The sequence below is a fragment of the Thermobia domestica genome, chromosome 1 (genome assembly GCF_964235325.1).
Source record: "Thermobia domestica chromosome 1, izTheDome1.hap1.1, whole genome shotgun sequence".
In the NCBI taxonomy this organism is placed as follows: domain Eukaryota; kingdom Metazoa; phylum Arthropoda; class Insecta; order Zygentoma; family Lepismatidae; genus Thermobia; species Thermobia domestica.
Window position 1 is genome coordinate 60,086,521 of NC_137454.1, and position 25,047 is coordinate 60,111,567.

The 25,047-nt window shown below is 34.9% G+C and overlaps 1 protein-coding gene across 5 annotated transcripts in view; it reads right to left on the reverse strand.

Moving 5' to 3' along the window:
* The window catches only part of Ge-1 (Enhancer of mRNA-decapping protein 4 homolog Ge-1), a 128,957-nt gene that overhangs the window by 83,764 nt on the left and 20,146 nt on the right, over positions 1-25,047 (reverse strand). For all 5 annotated transcript variants that reach the window (XM_081757538.1, XM_081757536.1, XM_081757540.1 and 2 more), the window contains exons 4-7: positions 11,323-11,518; positions 8,651-8,810; positions 5,880-6,065; positions 4,383-4,495 (exon numbers count right to left, since the gene is read on the reverse strand). In XM_081757538.1, coding sequence (XP_081613664.1) covers positions 4,383-4,495; positions 5,880-6,065; positions 8,651-8,810; positions 11,323-11,518 — 655 coding nt within the window. The remainder of the gene's footprint in view (positions 1-4,382; positions 4,496-5,879; positions 6,066-8,650; positions 8,811-11,322; positions 11,519-25,047) is intronic.

Below are 25,047 nucleotides of genomic sequence, written 5' to 3' on the forward strand. Positions count from 1 at the left end.
TCTTGTGACAGTTTGATTTATATAACTTCAATCCCGCCAATCCGTGCTTTTACCTAATTTGTGTGTTAATAGAAAGGAAATAGCTCTGATTTCCTTGCACTTCTCTTGCATTCCATATATCTTCCACACGCATACTGCAATCATGTGAGTTCCGTATTTATCAGGGCAATAGCTCTCATAATCTGAAAGCAACAACTTATTGGTATGAATGGGAGATGTAAGGAGTTAAACTGAATCGAATACGTTTCTGAGGTATGCTCTTTAGTATTAGTGATATTACTGAGTACTGAGGCTTATCCATTCATTTGATTTGTTTGTTCACTGGATTTTGAAGTAAAAAGTATGTTTCTTTTAGCCATTTTCCAATGGTGGATTTTTCGTATTTTTTCCTTAACTTATGGAGAAATTTACTTTTTCCTTTTACATCATCTTTCAAATATATCATAAATGAAATTTAACAGCTGTGTTGAAATACTCGTTCTACAGCCCATTATCTTCATTGATAGATTGCTTGGAACATTTCAGATCTTAGTTCAGTTTACATATGGCATATGAGAAAACAGAAAATTGAAGCCTTCAAAATGTAGTGCTCTAATAACGGTGTTGAAAATTAGATGAGTAGACAAGTTATCAAATGAGAGAGTATTGGAAATGGTAGGAGAAAAAAGGAGTATACCGAAGAATATTTCGGTAAGAGGAGATGGGATGATTAAATACATTATGAGACGTGGAGGAATCACACTACTGGCTATGGGGGAAAGGGCGAAGATCGCAATTGAAATATACGGATGTAACGATAACTTCTGAAATATAATCGTTACTTTTCTCAGTTCGCTAATATAATGCCTATAAGATATCACGTACAATGAAATCACACAACATTATCAATCACTTACTACTTTGAAATGATACACAATGAGATTAGACAGCGTTCGCTTTCATTATCTATAGTCTCTCTTAGCTACTGGTTGTCATAGCAACCCCGAAAAACGACGAATCTGTTATTACAATAACAAGGGTTTTAAAAAATCATATATTATCAACATTTTTCTTCTCTTAGCTTTCTCTTCTTCATCATTACAGTCTATGCACTTTTAAGCAACACCTTTTGCCCACCATAATTAAAATTAAAAAAAGGAAGTGTTGCAAATATTCAATATCGTTGTATATATGGCTCCCGAACAAGACTTCTCAAATTGTCCACATTTAAAGAAAGAATCCAAGACCGACATTTCACATATACACGTTATCTTACTTTTCGAATAGCCCTCATATATATAAATATATAAATCATAATACATACATGTATTAATTTTATCTCACTATTATTTTTATATTCATTGCATAACTCATTTTATTTTAGTTCTATCAAATCATAGATAGGGAGGACATATTCAAAATGTGACCAGTTTGTTAATTATTCAGGTCCTACAACAGATTCTTTAATTCGACAACATTGAGGCTTGTTGACAAAATAATTAGTATAAGTTAGAAATACATCATGACCTCATTCTTCCATTTGGGGCATAATTATCAAAACTCTGATAAATACACAATATCGTTGTAAGTAAATATGTGATTGCTTATAACATAGAAGAAGAGCGAACCACAAAGAAATCTTAACAATATTCAAAGTGAAACAAAACAAGAGTTAATTGAATATGTTTTGTCGGACGCCATAACTTTAGCTCGTTACATTATTAAAAGATTCGATTAGGTTGCATTGAATGGCACAATCTGTACAGTCCTGTATGTTATTTACTTCACCAGTTCTCTGATTCCTATTCTGGAAATTTCTGTCATCTGTGTAATTACTGCGAAATCTAGGATTACGTAGATAATTAGATCGATTATTTCCATTATTCCTAAAAGTTGTAGAATTACCATTTCTATTTCTTCTAAAATTAGATTCGGTCATATTTAAGTTACAATTAGGTTCAGTTATATTACCGGTACGAGAAAAAACAAAATTACCTTTTACATTATAATTACGATTTTCCTTAACATTAATATTGCGAATAGGTAAGTGATTGGCTTGACTTCGGTTAGAATTACTTTGCAACTTCATCTGACTTTCAAAATTTTGAACTATTACAAGTAAATGATTAAAATGAATACACTGGGACGATATTAAGATTTCTTGTAGCCTAGAAGGTAACAACATTCGTATTGACGCGATAACGCGTGATTCAGGTTGATAAGGACTGATCAATTTCAATTCATTATATGCCGTGATTACGAAATCAGTGAGATTTTTATCTACTTTAGGATCATGTCTATTTTTAATAAGCGCCTCCCAATTTGCCATCAAAAAGTCATTTTCAATATTGGATAACAGAGCAATTTTGAAATCTGAATAGGTACGTAAATTACTTCTAACAGCGTTAAACCATGCCGAACAAAGTGGCAATAAAACATATGATAAATTTTAAGGAAACTATGCTCACCTACGCCGATCAATTCACATTCTTGTTCAAATTTTTCTACAAATATACTGGCTGGGATATCCTCGGACCTACCACTGCGTTTGGTCAACGACTTAATTTCACTAATTTTGAAATGTGTATTAGAATATTTTGTATTTCTAAATTTGTCGTTATTGTCAGTTTTCTGTCTTAATCTTCTTTCTTGGTTTTCAGAACTGGAAGCAGCGTCCTCTTCTTCGTAATAACATTCGAGCGGAATGCTGCCCTCCTCACGTAGTTTGGTTCCGTTGGCATTTTGGTCTACGCAAGTCAGGTTGATGACTGGGTCAATAGATCTATCTGCTGTCCCCAATCTTTCCTTGATGTTTTGCACTTCTTGCAACTTCATTATGTACTTCCGATGGTTGTTGACACTGGTTTTCACTGCTTCGACGGAACTTTGCACTATCGCAAAACTGTGAATAATCTGTTCTATTCTATTACCGGTTAGTTCCAGTTTGGTATCAATTTGTTTGCATATTTGTTCGATCTTGGTATCTGAACGTTGTATCAATTGTTCCATCCTGGAATCTACTTATTCCTTGTTATCCAACTGCTGCGTTACTTGTTCGATTTTACCATTTAATTGCTGCGTAATTTGTTCGTTGTTGAGATTTATCTGTTGCGTAACTTGTTCCATTTTAGCATTCAACTATTGTCCTGTCTTATAAGCTCAAGTCATATTCATTGACGAATGGACATCTTCAATTCCACTATTGGTGCCTTCATCACGGTGGATATTCATTTTTCGATTACGATATATCTTTCTCTTGTTCCTTAATAAAATATAATCCGTTGTGATCAACAAATATGAGACTGTTTACTCTGAACTTCTAACAAGTCTCCAAGTCCTGGCGGAATAACACCATTTATATGTAACGATAACTTCTGAAATATAATCGTTACTTTTCCCAGTTGGCTAATATAATGCCTATAAGATATCACGTACAATGAAATTACACAACATAATCAATTACTTACTACTTTGAAATGATACACAATGATTTTAGACAGCGTCCGCTTTCATTATCTATATTCTCTCTTAGTATCCCAATCAATCAACAACTACTGGTTGTCATAGCAACCTCGAAAAACGACGATCCTGTTATTACAATAACAACGGTTTAAAAAGTCATACATTATCAGCATTTTTTCTCTATCTTTCTCTTCTTCATCATCACAGTTTATGCACTTTTAAGCAACACCTTTTGCCCACAATAATTAAAATTACAAAAAAAAAAAAAAAAAAAAAAAAAAATGGAAGTGTTACAAATATACAATATCGTTGTACGGACCAAATAATACAAGATGTAGGAACAAAAGAGTACATGGGAATGAAAACTCTGTCTCAGGGCAGGGAAGAATGGGAAGCTGAGTCAAACAATCAAAAGATTGCTTACCTGAGAAGATGGTAACTGTTAGATATTTGAACAAGCCACAAAATGCTTATAAATGAGGCACATACTGATATGTTGATTTGAGAGAGTAGGTTATTGCGTGTGAAAACAAACAAGATATAGATTACGATAAGATTATGAAGATATTGATTTAAGATATTGTTTGAGGAAATACGAAAGGATTAGTATGTTTGTGGATAAATATTATAGAGAGTACAGAGTACTGAAAGTTACAAGAATAAATTTTCACGAATGAAGTATATATTTTGTGTAGATTTAAGTTTGGGTTTTAATGATCTTCATTACGTGTGTTTCCCTCTTTACCATGCACTTTCTTAAAAACTATAGGAATAAGGAAACAGTCACGACCTATTCTAGAAGCATGACTGGTAAAACACCCTGTAGTAATAATAATAATAATAATAATAATAATAATAATAATAATAATAATAATAATAATAATAATGATAATAATAATGATAATATTCAGTAAAGTTACAAGAACTGTTATTGTACTTACTCTGGATTGTAACTCCTGTGATTATCCAGGAAAAACAATGATGATAATGGTTTTCCATCATGAGGTTTCCACTCGTGTAAACACCTTGGTTCGCTTTCATTGTGCATGTATACCTTAAACAGGAAGTAATGGTAATCTGAATAGTTACACACAATAAATTCGTGTTCATCTACACATCTTCCAAAATTTAATCTAGTTAGAAAACATTAAACGGAGTTCAATGAACCGTTTACATTTTCTAGATAAATATTCATTTCCTTTCTTTCCCTTTAACCATTCCACAGACAGTATTTCTTATTTTGGCTGATTAATTTGAATCCAATGATCAATGAAGGTGACCGGCAACGGAACTGCAGTAATCTGAACAATCGTATTGACTGAATGTGGTACGTCAAAGCTTAAGCAAAATTTTGTTTTTAGTATTCACCGTCACAATAATAAATATACTAAACAATTTCCACAATTCGTAATGTATGTGTTATTTTACTGATCACTTTCTAGGGTATTCTACGTGTAGAGTATAATTGCACGGTCTCTGCATATGACATAATTATTGAAGACCTCAGGAATGCGGAAGAAGCATTTACGTGCTTCGTGAAGTTAATTGCACACTGTTCATTTCCTTTGGGAGGAAAACAAACGAAAATAACAAGAAACAATGGCGGAAGATTCGAAAAAACTGCTTTCTGTGGGAAAGGATTCATAGCATGCTACCTACGTAAATATTGTAAAACCATAGTCTTTAATTATTTTTATAATTTTCGAAAACAAGGTGTAGCAGTATTTTAAAATTTTATTAATCTCATTTTTGTTGATTATATATATATATATATATATATATATATATATATATATATATATATATATTGATAAATTAACTGTCTTCTCTTATGATACGCGAAATTTTCATAGACGCTTTAAGAAATAGTTGGAACTTATGCTTTGATCTGCATACTACGGTCTGAGAAGGCACCTGTGTAGTAAGGAAACCACAAAACAAATCGATGACGTCTTTCTACGAAACATCTGCATGATTAAAGAACGAATGGTTCATTATCCTTCTGTTTACAATGAGGAAATTAAAACTGTCTCTTCCACAGCTAATGAACAGCTACATTGGGAATAACTTTGTACAATGTATAGTGGGTGGTTTACAACATTATATAGGGTGTAACAAAATGGTTGCAAAGGTAATTACGCTTTGAAGAAGCTGAAAATATATTTATTTAATTACATACTTACCTAATGATTACTTCTAAGCTCTAAAACTACAATTGTTACACATCTATTATTAAGTTCTCAAAAGAAAACATGAAAAGGAATTAACAACGTATAAATGAACTTCACTGAATAGTGATTTGATTTAAAAATAATAATTAAAAACAAAATCGGATGGAAGGAACTGGGTGAAATGGACTGTAGAAAGAAATTTTCTACCTACTCTTCCATGGAATTCTCATTGCGAAATTTTAATGTCTCAATATTAGGAACATTCACCTGAAAAAATTTGACTTCGCCGTCTAAGCTTGCAGTGGCTAACGCCGTTCCATCAGGAGAAAATGCTGCATCCACTATAGGTTTTGAATGTTCCAATATCTGGAGATATCCTTCTTCTACATCCTTTGGCTCTAAGGGACCTGAGCCGTAAGTTTTCTTAACCATAGAAACATTCCACATTTCAGCCTGAAATAAAGCAGTAAAAAGGTTCTAGCAAACCTAAAACAACGGAACCACCAATGAACATGATTAAAGTACGATATTAAACTAAATATCTATCAATTCTTATAGAAATATTTTTTCTATTTTCCAATATTTTCCTTTAACAGATTATGGATCGTATTTTATATTTCATTGTAATGCTGGGAACTCGTAGATAACGCGCTCGCATTTGGTGCATATAATCGAGCTCTATCTTGCTGAGAATACAAGCAACGAAGTGGCTCAGATTACACTTTAAATACCGGTAGTATTGATCGCCCACTTGCACCGCCTGCTACTATAATCAATAAAGAATCCTCCCAAATATACTAGTGTCAAATTTCACTGTTGAGTATGGGACACCTTGTTGATGGTTCTGTTTGTTGACTTTTATTCTTGAGAATGCAATCTACTTTCCAATGTGAGTTTAATTCTATGAAATAACTATAGATTATATTATCCTTTTAATTCCCTTTCCTTATTCCCTGAAGATAACAAGGACCAGAGGTCGCACCGAATGCATGTCTAGTACTGAGGTTGTAGAAGATAAAGTGGTCAATGTAATTTGTTGAAATAAGTTTCAACAAGGTCTTCTAATACGATAGAGAATTTCACAGTTGTAACAATTCCTCCGCAAAACCTACAAGTAAACAAGTAGTTAGGACAGTCAGTAAACCGAACTCAGAATCTTCCGGTGGGCAAAGCCGTAGTAAGCAAAGCCTTTTTCTAGTCGAGTTCGGCCACCAAATACAGCAATCTTTACTCCTTAGATGATGGGTTATTTGCCTACTACATTTGATTTAGACCCAGCCAGTAGTTGCTGAGTAATAAAGTACAACGTATGCATAATACATACACCTGGAGTAAAACTATAACGCTGAGAGCTAATTAGATTGGCATGATTCATAAAAACCTGATTAGGAATTAGATTTCTAGGCTTTCGGCATCTATGGCCATTTAGCCCGTCACGTATATGAGGGATGACGTCCCTCGACGAGCACACCATCAGGGAAAGGGAAGGAAGGAAGCGGCTTGGGGCCGTTATGTTAGATACCATCCCGGTATTTGCCTGGTGTGAATGAGGGAATCCCAGGAGAAACCTCACTCCAGATGGCTGACCTGAAAAAGCTGTTACACTTTTTCGATCGAGTGGCCCAACCGAGAATCGAACCCGAGACCACTCGCATCAAAGGGAAGATCGTTAGCGACTATGCCACGCGGGGCACCCACAAAAATCTGAATATTACTCCCAAGCTCAATGCCCAACCAAAATTCATATCTTGTTACGTTTCTATTTTATCAGTTAACTATTTGTTCGAATATGGGTAAAAAAAATATAGGCTAATGGATGTCCGCAATGTTTAGAAAGGATTAAGAGATTTGATCTTGAAAAATCCATTTCTTCCATTTACGACTAGAGTATCCAAATGTCAGACGATAAAAATAATTCCACTGAACGTAGGTATCTTCATAAACACTACCATGCAAAATTATAGAAAAAGTTACCGTTGGTTTATTCTGAATTAATATTCACGACCTTTGATGATTTCTATTTTTATTATTATTATTACTTAAGTAGTTGACTACAAGTAACAAATACGAGGTTACCAATTGTAACAAATTAAATTCCTACTTTCTGTGGAAGGTGACAAAGAGATGGTTCATATGTGGCTCTTTAAAGATCATATTAGTAACTAAAAAGCTGCTGTGAATAAAAAATAAAACATGGTGAGCATATATATCACTAGTTGAAATGCCCGTTCTTCGCACGAAGACAATAAATTTATACAAAGTATTTGAACCCCTCCTTCTCACAGGATACGGATTTTAATGAAAGTGTAATGTTATAAACCCCTAAATAATATTTTTGAGTAAAATTCTGCACATTTTACGATCCGGCCATGATTTAAAGTAATATGATAAAAGCTTGAGGTAGATACTAACAATATTCCAAAATTCATTTCAAACTGTTAATCCGTTTCCCCGTGATAGATCACAAACAACAGACTATGTAGTTATCGATGTGGCAAAAAAAAAAAAAAAAATCTTATCTCCCTCAAATCCATTAAAACGAGAATTTTCAAAAACGACGGGACGCGTTCATATACAAGTTTCATCTTAACTTGACGGGCTCATGAGATACTCTATGTTTGCGTAAATTTTGTTTCCCCATAATTCCTTTTATTATACACATTCGAAACGAATCTAGCTCACAGGACTACCTGTTCCAAAATTCATTTCACTGAACTTTTCAAGCGTTTTCCCGTGACTCGATCCCACACGAGATCAGTTTCATTTTTACATATTTGACTGTAATGTTAACGCAACGGGTAAATGACAAATAATCACGATTTAGTGAAAAATATTGGATTTAAGACCCTGTACAATTCTATAACGACAGGCTTCATGTTCACAACAAACATAGCTCACACAACAATCATTACATTTACAAACTTAATTCTTCAAATATTTACAAACAAAAACATGAATTCCTAAACGATTTATTACGATTAACCAATTCTTTAAAAAAAAAAAAAAAAAAAAAAAAAATCTAACCCATTCAATCTTACCTTTGCATCATGTGTTAACACAAGAAGCTTCGCTACATCGTCATACGCGGGATCAGTAGTTTCACCGTCTTCTTCGGGGATATAAGGACACCATATAACTCGATGGATCTTGCTTGGACTAGTTTGAGAATCATGTGTAACATGAAGTAGTAAATTATATCTGAAGTACTATTAAGGAAATGAAAAATACATTGAGATCATGCTAATATTAAATAGATTACCTTAATTTTAATATTTTCGTGATGGTGATGTGATTTTGAGTTCAACGTCTCTTTTCAATATCAGGAACTAAACTAAGCACACACACACGTAGGACCTGCATAGATTCACTGGGAATTCAACTAGTGTCTTTCGCATTATAACTAGAAGCGCATCTAGCCAAAGGGATTATTTGATTTCTAAAGAATAGAATGAGAACAGAGTGATGGCTCCAGAATTCTATAGACAGAAGTCACATCGGCTGTGGCAGTGAAACGGCTTTGCGATCTCCACCTCAGACAGCCATGGAAGGTACCTGACTCTTTTGTGTGAACTTACACTGAAGGCGTCGCTATGAAAAGAGAAGCAGCTATATTGCCAAACATCTCATGAACAGCGATCAGAGCTGCAATCTCTATATTAAAATAACAAATTCCTGTTCGGTTGCTCCTCATCCGTATCTAAGAGTAACCTCACCGGTCCACTCGTGTCAAAACAATAACTTCAGTTGCTTGTATAACCCCCATAGGCTACTAACTACTAGAAACTTTGAGCTGCTTCTTCCACCTCCAATTATAAGTAAGCTTGCTTTAAATCTAACAAAACAAACCACTTAGCATACTTCATCCTATTTAAGAGATCTTTAATTCGTGGGAGAGGGTAACTAATTCTTTCGGTTACTAAATTTAGAGTACATTTAAAATCAATACAAAAAAGACTTCTATCCCGCTTCTTAACTACGATCATGAGAGTTGCCCAACTTGTGTATACGACCATCTGCATTTTTCAACGAATCGTTATATGGTTCTAGAATATTGTTTTCGATAACTTTATGAGTTGCACATATCACGAAGAGCTCCTGTTTCAATTAAAAGGTAACTTTTTTCCCCACAGCTCAACGAAAACTGATACGGAAATGAAATGAAATATTAATAAGCGTTGTAGGTATTTGCCAATCCTGCGCCAGAATTAATAGCTTATTTACGCTGAATAGAGGTAGATCTTAGGGATATACTGATACCACTTTTTCACCGATACCGATACTGAAGAGGCCGATACTTTTGGACACATTTCTCATATATTATCAGGAATTTTCAGAAAAATGAAATGATCAACATTGCAATAGGGTATATTAGATATAAAGCCAAAATTTGACATACAAAGACAAAAAGCACAATTTCATATTAGGTTCCTCACAAAAAAATACATATTTTCTCTAAATTTAATCCAGCTCACATAAAATGAACTAAAAAAATCAGCAAATACTTATATAGTGAAACTTAATTCTAAAACTCAGTGATTGACATTTAGAGTGATAACGTACTTTGATAGTTGCATTGTATTTACTAGTCTCTATTACATACATATAATGCAAACGTATACTACCGTTACAAATTTTTATTGTTTACAAAATTATGCGTGCTGAACCAGGTGTTGCTGTGTATACCATAAAAAAAAAAAAATAAGAGGGTTATTTAAGCGAAGTCGGAAACAAAACTATTTATTAAATTTTTGAATTGGTTTTAACCAGTAAGTAGGAGAAAATAATGACAAAGTGAGCATCTTGTGGGTTTCTTCCATAGCATTTTCTTCTGAATCGAAACCTGTCTCGTTTGGGATTCAAATGACAGGGCTGCTACCCTGACAATGGGCGCCTGAAGGGGGAGGGCAGGGTGGGCTCCGGCCCCCCTGGCTCACGAAAATTTATACGTAATATAGCAACCATGGAATGACCCCCTCCCTCTAGAAAATTTTCTTCGGGCGCTCATGATCCTGACTGAGGACTTTTGGCTTTTCCTCATCACTATTTTGGCATGAAAAAACTAAAAGCATCAGCTGAGTACGAGTAGTGCAAATCAAAGGCGTATACATGCATAAAGAAATCGATTGTACAATTGATAATAATTTAGATCAACTTTAAATCTAAGATAAACCGATGAAATTATGTAAGTGTCATTAATACTAAACAAATTGGAAATAGTTCGGATAATATATCAGTGTCCATTTGCCGATACCAATACTGATGCTCCAAAAAGTGGACGATATCACAGATACCGATACTACCAAAAATGGCTGTATCACCGATACCGATATATCGGTACACGCCTTGTAGATCTTAATGATTTATTCTTAATAAGCTAGGAAATATGAAATACTGTCACTACTGTTACACAAATACGTCACACGTCCATCTACCACTACGTGTTTCTTAAACAACTACCTTTATTTTCTTCTTGTTCATGTAAACGATGTAACATATAATCTAACAACATAAACCACAGAATAAACCTACCAATAAGAACACTAAGCTCGGTAATTCACATCTTTCTTTAACCTTTCCAAGAGAAGTAAAAGATCAACTCAATCAAAAGTTGTTAACAAGATAAATTACTTCAATAGTTACACACACAGTTTTCACCGTGTAAGAATTCACTTACAACCTATTACCAACTTTCACTGCTTCTAAAGGATACGTAAGTTTGTCATCTTGACGCTCAATTTCATGTACGAACAAGTTGCCTAGATCATCTACACATGCTAATATAACTTGTGTAGGTATGTGTGCAAAAGCCAAGTCCTGAATCATTCCTTGCATTCCACGAATAAGAATCCGATCTTCTATCTCCCTGTTTACTACACGAACCCATCCACCTGGACTTTTACCAGCAGCTTGAAAATACAAAAAGGAAATTATGAACCAAGTGTAATTTTAACATTCAAAATTTAGTCATATACGGTAAATTTTCCAAAACTTAATTGTGCGTGTTTCCAACTTACGTAGTCTGAACTTTGGCAACAACACATTGAGGAGAAAAAGCAGCGAAGTATTCTCAATACATCTTGCTGTTTGAAATATTCGGCTTTTAATTTATTATTTAATGCAATGTTACTTTCAGAATAAAATATTACTTTCGCAAATGCAGAAAACTTCGTTAATTTTAAAAAAAACAAACTGTGCTTCTAGATCAAAAACAAAAAAAAAAAACAAAAAAAAAACGTAAAAACATGGACGGATGCAGAAGTTCATTAGCTACAGATACAATCGAAGGGTAGCTCAACAGTTGTTTCGATAGCCATGCGTGTTGCTGCCTCTATATCTTGTGTTTGAATAATTTTAAACCTGGTTCGAATCCCACTGGATGATTTTATTTTACTTTTCTGCTATTCTTGGCTTACAGTTTTATATTTTATAATTAGTTTCCCAACTTTGTCTTCTTAGAAGTTACGTTTGAGAAAGTTGCTAACGATTTCTCGATTAGGGAAACGGTGACTCTCAGCATTTACATTAGGATGATGAATTTACAAAAAACGTTAATCAAAGCTAAATGTTTCTTCTAGACATTTGTAATTAATAAATAATCTGGGAGTAAATGTTACGAAGTCAAAGACCGAGGCTAGAGATACCTCCATGGTAACTGTTTTCATATACAGAGTGGACCATTTATCTTGATACGCCTTATAACTTTTAAACTAAGGGAATAAAAAACACTGAAATTTTGTATCATGCAAATATTAGCAGGGGAGGGATTGTTTATATATGTTAAAAGAAAACTTATAATGTTAAATTTATTATTCACTGTTGCAAACGAAGGAAGTCACAGGATTACAAACATCCAATTGTTGGTGACCTCTACAGCAGTACGCAAATGAGACACGAGACAATGCACATCCAAAATACTTTAGTATCTAATGCTATAATCATGATATGACGAATTACGAAAGAACATGAACAAAGTTACAAGCGGTTAAAAAATCTGACTTTTTTTCAAAAGCCTTTATTTCGAAAAACTGCTTAGATAAGTAGTGCCTTTACAGTAATTTGATACCTCAAACCGTTCCGAAGGTAGGATAAAAACTGTTAAAATTTGCAGCTCTGTTTAAAATTACATACTTCCGACAACTCCTTGTACTTATACCTATGAAGAAGTGTCTTAATGTAAACCCATACGAAAATGAAAAATCTGTACAGGTACTGTACAGGCACTGGAAACGCATGTCTAGTGCATGTGTTACATTTTTCCAGGTCCTGTTTTATGCATGTTGCATGTTACGTACCTGTTTCATGAAAGAAAACAGGCGTTTCTTGATCTGTAAGTGCATGTATTGAGATCTATTTTGAGGTAAACGGACATACGCTGTACAGTGAGCTCGGTAACATCACTGTACAGTGCATGTACAGACACTGGTTTTACCTTCAACATATTAAAAAGTAACAAGCACTGTACAAGCGCTCAAAAATGCTTTGAACAGTGAATGTTTAATAGTTTAAATACAAACATTTTACATGTTGCATGTACAGTGAATGTTCCTGTGAAAAATACATTCAATTCGACAGAAAAGTACACCTGTATTGACGTCTGTTCCGCACTGACTATACATTGTCTGTACATAGCCCTTCCTAACAGCAATGTACTGGCAATGTACAGCTGCATGTCTAATACCTGACAGGGAATAATTGAACAGGTGTTGTACTAACTACTTCTAGACACCAGAAACATTCCCTTTACAGAGGCTGTTTTTAATATTAACATGTTAGGAATGAACAGGTACTGCACATGGGTTCAAAACATGCGTTGTACAGTATACGTTTGATAGCCTGTACCCAGACATGGTACATGTTGGATATCAATGAATGATTCTGTGAAGAAAACATGCAATTTGACAGAAAAGTACACCTGTATTGACGTCTGTTCAGCATTGGCCATACACTGCCTGTACATAGCCCTTCCCAACAGCAATATACAGGCGATGAACAGCTGCATGTTTAACACCTGACAAGGAATAGTTGAACAAATATTGCAGGAATGACTTCCAGGCTCCAGAAACATTCCCTTTACAGAGACTGTTTTTAACGTTAACATGTTTGAAATGAACAGGTACTCCACATGCGTTCAAAACATGCGTTGCATATTATGTGTTTGATAGCCTGTACACAGACATGTTGCATGTACAATGAATGTATATTTGGAGAAGACATGCAATTCGACAGAAAAGTACATCTGGATTGATGTCTGTTTTGCATTGGCTATACATTGGCTGTACAAAGCTACTGCTAACAACAATGTACAGGTGATGTACAGCTACACGGTTAACACCCAACAAGACATAGTTAAACATGTGTTGTACAGGCGATTTCCAGACTACCGAAAGATTCCTTGCAGAGAAGCAGATTTTAATGTTAACATTGAACATACCCGCTTCGCTTCGTCAGACCAACAATTGATGAAATACCGCGCCTCCTCACTCCCCCTTGCCGATGGGGTTAAACTTGTATTTGAATGGCTTCTGGAAGTAGTACTAATCATCTCAGCGATCCCAACTACTATGTATTATACTTATCTTGGTCAATTTGAATATTTTATAACCCCTCCCTTAATGTCGATGGGGGCTAAACTTGGTTTGAACGACTTCGTAACTGTCATTGTTAATCTCAGCGACCCTGAAAAAACTATAGATTGAACACAAATATTGACCGTTTTGGGTTATTTTACATATAACGCATTATCAATTCCCCATATAGAATATAGAATATACCCTCTTCCCTCCCTAAAACAGTGAATTTTTGAAAACACGAGGAGACATATCTGTTTATTTTTAATTACGAGATAATATACCCAATTTCAGCTTCGTAAGTTGAATAGCTCGTGAGATACTAATCCTTCGTTAAGAAAAAAAAATCACCACTGCTCCCCCTTACGGTACGTATTATAATCAAAGTGAACATTATAAATCCCCTGTATAACCCAGATTGGGCCTAACTGTATACCATTTTTTTTTTTCATTCTCGGTCTTATCGTTTGACCGTGATGAGATGACAAATATCGTAATTTTTAATTTTACTAGCCTTCGGCTAGCTGGAGGCTTCGCACACAGACAATGGCGTAGACAGGATTTCATTTCGAGGAGAGCCGGGAGTCTTTTCCCGGAAAAATTTTCACTGAAAACGCGATTTTAGGCTTTATTTTAACAACTTCTAAAAATTTCGGGCTGTTCAGATCTCTGGATCCTCCCTAGCTACGCCACTTCCCCCAGACGCCCGTAATAACTCGCCCTACGGCCTCGCACCTCATAAACCTGTAAATATACCGAATTTCAGTTCAAACACCAAGTGTCAAGCCTCTTACCTTCCAGAATTCCGAGCTATACCGAATTTCAGTTCAAGTAACAGGGGGCAAACCCACCGCTTTTGCTTGTAGCTCGGCCTACGGCCTCGCACCTCATGAACCTGCAACCATACCGAATTTAAGTTGAAATACCAAGTTTCATAACTGTTCCCAGATCCCAAGGTATAAACATCTTATTTTAATAACTGTATTCCTTCACACATTTTTCTTCCCGCCCTTTTCTTTCCTTCTAGGTTACATATAGATATAAAAACAGAAATACAGATCTATTTTAAATAAGAGGTTCAAATACCAAATTGCATGTTTTTAACCTTTAGAGATTCCGAAATATCGACGTCTTATTACAATAATTGCAATCCCCACACTTTTTTTTTTCAACTCTTTTCTTCCCCTTTTTACTAAAATATTTTTTTAAAAACGCTAAAACATGTGTCAAATTATTTCAAATGAGAAATCCAAATACTAAATTTCAAGTCTTTAACCGTAAGTATTCGGAGATACGGCCATCTTTTAAAAATTCTTCACATCCCATTCTCCCTCTTCCCCGTTGAATTTCCAAAAATCCTTCCTTACTGGTACCCTACATCACATATCTTATGTACTCTTCAAATTTCAAGTTTCTAGTTTAAGTGGTTTGACCCATGCGTTAATCAATCAGTTAGTCACTCTGAACTTTGTCTTTTGTATATTGAGATATGTGTATGTATTTAAGTCATAGGTGTGTAACTGGAGGGGGCAATGTTGCCCCCAGAATACCATCACAATACTATATGATCACTGAAAAATTCTTTCAATTCTCAGAAGTAAGAGCCATGTCACCCTCAGTTAAATATTCTAGTAATGTTAATGGCTTAAGCCTCCCCTTCGATGAGTTTCTGGCTACGTCACTGATATACAGAGCATGTTCGTGTAAAGGAAACGTGGATCTTTATAGTAGCTTGCATGTCTTTCATGTTGGTAATATTTGCCTGCAAACTGGGATTGCTAACTGTGAAGGCTATGTTAACTATGAAGTACAGCCACAATACATGCAGAGGTTTAATGATTGAAAATATCCTCACAAGATGTCAGCAAAAATGTGAACGGAATTACGTAATTTTCTTTACTTAATTCTAACTGCATATAAAATAAAATGATAAAACATAAAATCATAGAAGTAAATGAACATGCAATGCACACGTATCCTATACAGGTACTGTACACGTTGCCTGTTCAGTGCATGTAAAAAGTTAATCAACATGCAATACACAAGTAACCCGTACGTACAAACATTATACACATTGCCTGTTCAGTGCATGTAAAAAATTTAAAAAATAATCATGCAATGTACATGTACCTGTGCAGGCAATATACATATAGCTGTACAGGCAAAGTACAAACACTTCATAGTTATTGTGTTGGGTGCTCTAAATGGGTGTTGGGTGTTCTAAATGAGTGCTGCATACCTGAAAAGCACATGTATTTCGCCTTATACATGCAATGTACACGTACTGTTTCTTTCTCTGGACATGTGCATATATACGAATTTGTGTTTGTATTTGTGATCCTGAAAACAGCTTGTTCCTCACCTGTAAATAAACTGTTTCTTTCTCAGAACATATACTGTACATTGCATGTACAGGTTTCTTGTATGTGCTTGACGCCTTTAAATGCATGTTCTCTGCGTCTATACAGGCACATTAACTGTATAAGTCCAGGCACTGTACGGTGAAAAGTCGTGTTCCATTTTCAGGCACATGTTTGATATTGCCTGTACAGGTGCCTGTTTTTTTCGTATGGGAAATCAAAGTAAATAAAACATTGTTTTAAAAAGTTTAACAAATACGCCATTCTAAGCAAAATATCAAATTGCTGCAGGCGGCATTCTAATCTTTATGTCTATTGAAAATTTCGGACCTAAATGGATATGATACCTATTTTAACACTTTATTGATATAAAGTTCTTTGAAAAAAGTCTTTCAATTCCTTGTAACTTTGTTTCTAATTGCTTGAAATACGTCTGATGATGATGGTAGTATTGTACATTAAAGTACTTTCGATGTGCATTACCCTGTCCGACCCGCATTATTAACACTACGTTGGTCGCGCCCTCCACCGTTACATGAGTGGTCGCGCGTTCTACTATAGTAGAAATCAGTATTTTTCTATAGTATTATAATTTTTAGCAATATTCGGTCTTAGGTATGTTAGTTATATTATTATGCACGTTTTAAAGTATTTTTAAATTATTTTATTTGATTAATACAAGAATATCGACAAAAATAAACATTAGGTACCCGATACATCTTATTTAACATATTAATAATGTTGAACAAAAATCTAATAAATGTTTAGGTATAAGAGTTGAAAGAACAGCTTAAAACTTCTATGATAGATCATACAGGTAGAATGATTTGACGTACTCTCTTTGAAAGTTTGTCTACTCCAAGCAATCGTCACACACGATTCTGTGATGGTCTGTTCAGATCATCTCTGGTATTTTCCACAATGTTTCTTCTTCAGGGTTGGCAAAAAACATGGTTTTTATTGAAAAAACAAAAAAACTGTTGATTTGGTTTAAATGTTTGTTTTTTTGTTTAAACCAGTTTTTTTTTTTTTTTTGAATAATTTGCTCTATGTATTTATATTACATATGGATAGAAATATTTTTTTTTCCGCCTTGGTGTTACTATGCAATAACGGGGTTATGCTGGAAGGGGTCACATAAGCTTAAAGTGGAATCCAAACCGCTTCTCGACTTATATACGAGAAATTGCTCTCCATTTGGACTCGAAACCGGGACTAATTGGCCAGAAATGCGATGAGTCTGCCGACTCACTCACAAAGGACTGCTAAAAAATACGTTGTACTGATCTATAATATGATTGTAAAGAGTAATTTCAGAAGGACAAAAAGATAAACAGTTGTACAAATGAAACCATTACACAAAATTATATATAAATCGGGAAACTCCCGCCTTATCTGTTGGGAAAATCCTGTTATTACTTTAAATGCAAAGCAACAACGGAAACATTCCTTTATTGCTCAGCATGTAAAATTTTATGGTCAACGTATCGTAATCAGTGCGCTAAAACTGAGGTATTAAATTACAAATTTAGTTTGTAGATATCATTCAATTAAATTAAAAGTCCAATCCAAGCTAATGTCGATAAATTTTGCCAATTTCTATCAATATATTTAAACAACGTTGGGTTCTTTATAAAACAACAGGCATTTAGACATACAATTTCGTTTCGTTTCGTATGTTTAGGATTAACATCCTTATGTAATACCGAGGTACGAAGATTTTCGTTTAAAGTGACATCCGAACAGCTACTTGGTTTACACTTGAAAGAAGGGTTGTGTTTGATCGAGAATTGAACATGAGGCGCCTCGATTAAAAGGTGAAAAGGAGATAAAACCAATGCAGATGGTTTGAAATGTGGAAAGTCACCATGAAGGTCATACGATTTAAAGCCTTTTTTTTTTTTGTTTGTTTGTTTTGTTTGTTTAAACCAGGTTTTTTTTTTCTTATTTAAACCCAGCTAGTTTAAACCAAGGTTTAAACCACCTTGGTTTAAGCCAGCCAACCCTGTTTTTCTTGTTGACTTATTGCGAGAACGAACAGAAAGGAAACATTTTCCTATCCCGGAAGCTCTGTCTTGTAGCAATGGAACACCTTCACTGAAGCCAAGCAACAGTCTTTCTCTGCGTCGAAGCTTATTCGGCAAGGATTCTGTGGCTAAACGTCGGCTTAATGCTGGTTTTAGCAACTCAAAATCTAGATCCTGTAGAAAATTCTTGCGTCTGACATTCTCATTGTTCTTATTTGCTCTAAATGTATTAAGAGCATGAACACCAGCCACGTTTATCATCACCATCAATTAGACATAAAAATAGTGCAGTAGAAGTTGTTGCAGTTTTAGCAGTGCTCTGTGGCCCAAGCCTATGTAAAGCTGATATTATATTCAAATTGAGAGTTCCTGAGTTTCTTGGCATCATAGGATCTACATGCCAGCGAGTAGGTTCTACTTTTTTTTTCTCTCTCTCTCTCTACCGATATAAAACACACGTGTGTTGAATGAAGGTGGTGTAATAGAACTCATGACTTCAACACTGCCTTATACTGCAATGTTTTCTTCTTCTTGCTGTAGATTGTCGGTACATCGGTATCACTGCACTCAACTGTTTCTTCAACAAACTCTTCCTCGAAAACCTCCATATCTTTGATTCCAAACACATTCGCATTCACTTTCTGCCTAACCACAGACGCACCTGTTCTCTATCATGCTCTGACATTTCAAATATATACAAGCACTTATTCCACAAAAATAACGTAAATATGTAAAACTAAATAAATTACTAATACGAAACAAACTAATACGCCAATAGTCGCGTGATCTACAATAGTAGAACACTGATGAAATCATGTAACAAATCAAAGCAGGTGCAAGAACAAGCGCTGGAAATAGACTGGAATGTACAAAAGGTTGGCGGAGAAAGATACATAACCGCTCAGGGTCGAGCGTGTTGCCAACTGCTCAGAGTTTTAAAAATAAAACACCTGTTCTACAGTAACAGAACACGCGACCACTGCAGTGTTAATGTTGTAGAAGCCTTCAAGATTTTCGATGTTTGTAATACTATGGCGTCCTTAAGTGTGCACAACCGAACAACAAACGTGATACTGTAAGTTTTTATTTTATACGTAGATTTGAAATATTAATAACCTGACGTAGTGCCATTTGAATAAACCAACTTTATGTCGAACTGGCAACACTGCTAACCTTTTGGTATCTCAGAATATACCAATATTTGCATGGTACAAAATTCTTTTTTTTTTTCTGATTACTAGTTTAAAAGTTATAAGGGCGTACCAAGATTAATGGTCCACCCTTATATAAGGGTTGGAAAAAATAATTTTATTTTTTTTAAGAAAAAGAGCAAAACGTGTGTTTAAAACATGAAAAACGTGTTTAAAATGGTTTAAACATGTTTTAAAACACACACGGAAAAAACATGATTTTAAACATATATTTCAAAAGCGGGTAATAACTTATTTGTTAAGATTTCTTGCTCTTTACTAGCAATCAGTGATGTTATTCTAATTCTTTAACAACCGGTTCTGTATATATACATACATATCATTTCATATATATATATATAGCGAGAGAGAGAGAGAGAGAGAGAGAGAGAGAGAGAGAGAGGAGATGGATAGGTAGATAAATAGATATAACTCTCTTAGGAAACAAACCGTACAAGGTAGACAAAAGCGGTTTTTTACTGGATACCACAAGTGACAAGAACCGACCTACACAGCATTCTAATACAAGGTGGTGTGACGAAATTAGGTACTACTGCAAATATCTAGGATACAAATTACCCAACATAGATGGTTGTCAAAAAGTATTGGAAAGACCTTAATCCAGCAATGGATCAGCAAGTGTTGATAATATGTATGCGTTTCAAATATACATAGACCTAAATAACCCTCATCACTACACTCATGTGATCCCAGTTTTCATTCTTGATATCTGAGCATCTGAGATTAAGAAATAAATCGCTTATACTTTGTTTCTCGGAATCATATGTTTAACCCTTTAGCTGTGAGAATTTCTAAAAACAAAGATAGTTAAACTAAAATTTACTGTTCCTGATTATAACTGGGTAAAATTTACTGATATGTCTGGTTATAACAAACGGTTCTGCGAACTCGGAATATTTAACAACCGGTTCTAGCGAATCGATTGGAACCGGCTGAATAGCACCATTGCTTGTAACCGGCGTTTTCATTTATTTTATTCCTGTTAAGACTACAATGTGTTGGGTACAGAATATTTCAGTATAGCTTAGTAATTCTCAACTTTTTTCATATTACGAACCCCTTTTATTACACTCTCTTGCCAGTAACTCTCGTTAAGTACTTTCTTAGTTGTAATAAGCTTTTTTAGGTAGATTTTAAAATCTACCTACTATGGAGATTTCACACAATCTATCAATATATATGGTGAAATAAAAGTCCTGACCACCCTTGTGTGTTGAGAACGGGTTGAGGAAGAATGATGAAACTTGAAAGTGGTCTGACATCAGATGGTGCTATAAGAATCATGGCGGCCATCTTTGATTGCAATTCGAAATTTGAAATGCAAAGGGAATCATTTTACATGTTTTAAGGTTAGAATTTTACCAGAAATACGCTTGTGCCGTTATTTTAGCCCCAAGACAAGTCATTTCACAGTTACTGTTTCTGAAAGTTTTCTAGTTATGTCCTCAGGGGCTAAACTCACGTATCGTGAGGCGGGTGAGATTTTAGTTGCAAAATTTCATTACTATTTTAGAACACTGATGCTAATAAAATTATTTTAAAATAATAAATTTTCAAAAAGTAATATTTGGAGCACACTTCAAGTTGTGTTAACTTTAGAATATTTTCTGCAAGCCTATGTACTTGGTCCCTTTTTCCAAGCCAATAATTTATTGAAGAAAAGTAATGTTTGGGACGTTCAGAGCACAATAGATCCAAGTCCATTTTCAATAAGGTTCAGTTTTATTCAGGAAATGGATTCTATTTTAAAACGTAATATCTTCGCAGTCAAGAATCCGAAATAAATGTAACTAAAACCACGTAAAATGGCATAGGATAGTTTCATATGACAGCTGCTAGACAGGGGCATCAGTAGGGCAGAAGGCAGCCGCCCCCAACCCCACCTTGAATCTCAGATTTTGGGGACAGTAAGGCAGTGTTATAAACCTTTAGATAAGCAAAGTCCAACACAACAAGTTTGAGGTCCTTACCAGGGTTACCAACCGTCCCGATTCTGTCGGGGACTGTACCGATTTCTAACTTATTTGTCCCACGTCGGGATGCATATTGTCCCGTTTTATCGACTATCAAAGTTAATTAATATTTTACTGGGCCAGTTTTACAAAGAAATAAAATTCTTTTACATGCAGTTTTATGTACAGAATCACTTGTAACAAATGTGCGTTTTAATTTGACTCATACAAAAAATAGCAGCTCATCTTTAATTTATAGTTATTCCTTAATTGTTTTGAGTTGATAATCCAGCCGATTATGATGATAGTATATTCCATGCAGCACTAAAAATATTGTTTTCGCAACCTCTTTTAAACGTTGTTTATGTTAAATAAATTACAATTACTTTGATTTGAATTTTTCGCATCATGATAGCCAAGGAATAAGACTTGATTTCAGTAATACTTTTTGTCAGTAATTCCTTAACAATGTTATGATCTTCACCTTGTTTCAACAGTGATAATTTAATATTACGTAATTTTTTCGATACTTATGGTTACCTGCCTTGTGTGTGTGTGTGTGAAATGAAATCATTGAGTTTTACGTCCCACGGTTACGCCGGTTCGGCTAAAGGAGACGGCGATGATGAGTAATGAGTGAAATGATGGAATGAAGAGTGGGAGGAAACGGAGAACCCCGAGGAAACCCACGCACAAGGTGTTTGTCCACCACAAAGTTCACTTGGCGGGGGCTGGGATCGATCGGGTCACCAAGCATTAGAGGTGAACGCTCTACCACTGAGCCACCGCGGCCCTGTGTGTGTGTGTATGTGTGTGTACAGTATGTCAGGATTAGTGCACTACCTATTCACTTTACCCATTTTTATTTGTATTTTAGGTTTACCATCTGATTTCTTTTTGTCTGGTGAAAGAATAGAACTTTGTTATGATTAAGAAGAAATCTTCAGATGGAAAACCTAAAACAAATATAAAAAAAGATAAAGTAAATAGCTAGTACACGATTCTAGAACATATTGTGTATATAGTAAAATAATAAAAGCAACTTGTAACATATTGGGAAAGATAAGTAATTGTAAGTAATGAAAAAAAAATACACATTATTAAATTACCACTGCTGAAAGAAAGAAAAAGAAAGAAGGAAAAAAACAATGTGAAGGTCGTGTTGTGGAAAGGATTTAAGAAATTATGTGGCCCTAAGGATGAGTGGCAAAATGTCGCACGCGACATATTGGGAAAAAATTGACAGAGGAACAATACTGGGTGAATACTTTACCACTGAAGAATTTACTATTTCTAATTCATTCTTGGAAATCAAATTTTTTACAGGTGATGAACTATCATTTTGTAAGACATTTTTATAAATGTATACTATTAATATCGTGAAGTACTCAGGCTACTTTAAAGATAACTACGAAAATTTGTTGTATAATTCGCGTGGACCAGATATGAATTTGTACATTATTATAATCTAAACAAGTGTCCTATGTTCAAGCCTCCCGGCAGGACATTGAAAAAATATAGGACAGTTTGGTTTATAAAATAAGACAGTTTGGTTTATACAATGGAATATTATGCTCTGAAGAACGCGCGCGTGTGTGTGTGTGTGTGTGTGTGTGTGTGTGTGTGTGTGTGTGTGTGTGTGTGTGTGTGTGTGTGTGTGTGTGTGTGTGTGTGTGTGTGTGTGTGTGTGTGTGTGTGTGTGTGTGTGTGTGTGTGTGTGTGTGTGTGTGTGTGTGTGTGTGTGTGTGTGTGTGTGTGTGTGTGTGTGTGTGTGTGTGTGTGTGTGTGTGTGTGTGTGTGTGTGTGTGTGTGTGTGTGTGTGTGTCAATTCAGCTCAATTGACAACTATTTGTTATTCAAAATAATAAAATAAAAATTAAAAAATGCAGCTCCAATATCTTTAGAATTCAGAACATATTTGCACTGCTTCAGAAGAAAAAGAAATAGTTAACTCCTACTTATAGGATTACCATGACATTTAACACTTTTAACATACCGTTATTCATATATAATTTTGAATACGTAAATTTAATTAATGCATGCAAAAATATTAACTATTTCTCTACCTTCCTACTATCTTAGTTCTTTTATTTACAGATGAACTTTATTTTGGCATTATTTTTCACTACTTCATATCTTTCTAATGGAAAAAGAAGATTCATATCTTATTTCTCTGTAATAAAATACTTGAATCTAATTAAACATTGAATTATTTGATCAAAGTATTTTCCCTCTGAAATAAATGACGTAACAGCATTTCATTCATCATAGCTCTGCAAATTAAACATACATTTCCAGTTTATAAATAATTTCCAGGACATTCCCAGGATTTTCACCATTTGTCTGTTTTCCATAACTTTTTCAAAGTGTTTCCACGACACACTTTTATTTCCAGGTTTTTCAGGACGCTATTATGTACAGCAATATTGGAAGGCGTTGGGATATGTTGGTGAATACCAACACATCTCAATGCCTAGCCAATACTGCTGCACACACTGCTGAAAGAAAATGCTAGTACAGCTTGCGTTATAAGAAACTAGAGCATGACAAGGTTCCTCAGCTAACAAGGGAAGAGAGGAAGATTATATATCGAAGTGGAAGATGGTTTATACACCAACCGAAAGCACTAATGACGCCTATTACGAAACTGTAATAAAAATTTTTGGAATGCATATATTGTGCGAGTTATATATATATATATACAGGGTATCCAAAAAATCCGTCTCCACCGCTAGAAATCGCAAACGGTGAGACAGATGCCGAAACAGGAAAACATGTGTTTGATCATTTTAAAAGTACAATGCATCAAAGCAAAAAGTGTTGTCCCAGGGTCTTAGAAGGGGTCCTACTCAAAAATTGCAAATGGTAAGGAGGTCAAGTAGCATATCATTGGAAACCTGTTAGAAAATGAAAGAAGATAGAGAACAAGTCTCGACACACTAAAATTACCCTGTGCAAAACGGCGGCCAGTCAAAATGTCAGCAAAAACGTCATTGTAAAGTCTATGACCACTCCCATAAATCTGAAACGGTGAGACATGAATCGCTAATGACTGAAACGCATGTGATATGGTCGCATAACTCATCGTTCAACTTATTTTAATCCACGGGCCGTGTTATGACGGACGCTCCAAGAAGAATATGATCCGGAGTATCTCCACCCTACAGTGAAACATGGCGGCGTTTCTGAAATGGTGTGGGCCGCAATATCCTAGTTTGCAGTGGGTTCTGTACAGACGCTTACCGGTCGTGTCACTACCCGTGATTATGTCGCCATTTTGGAGGGAAATGGTCATCCTATGATGCAATTGATGTTTCT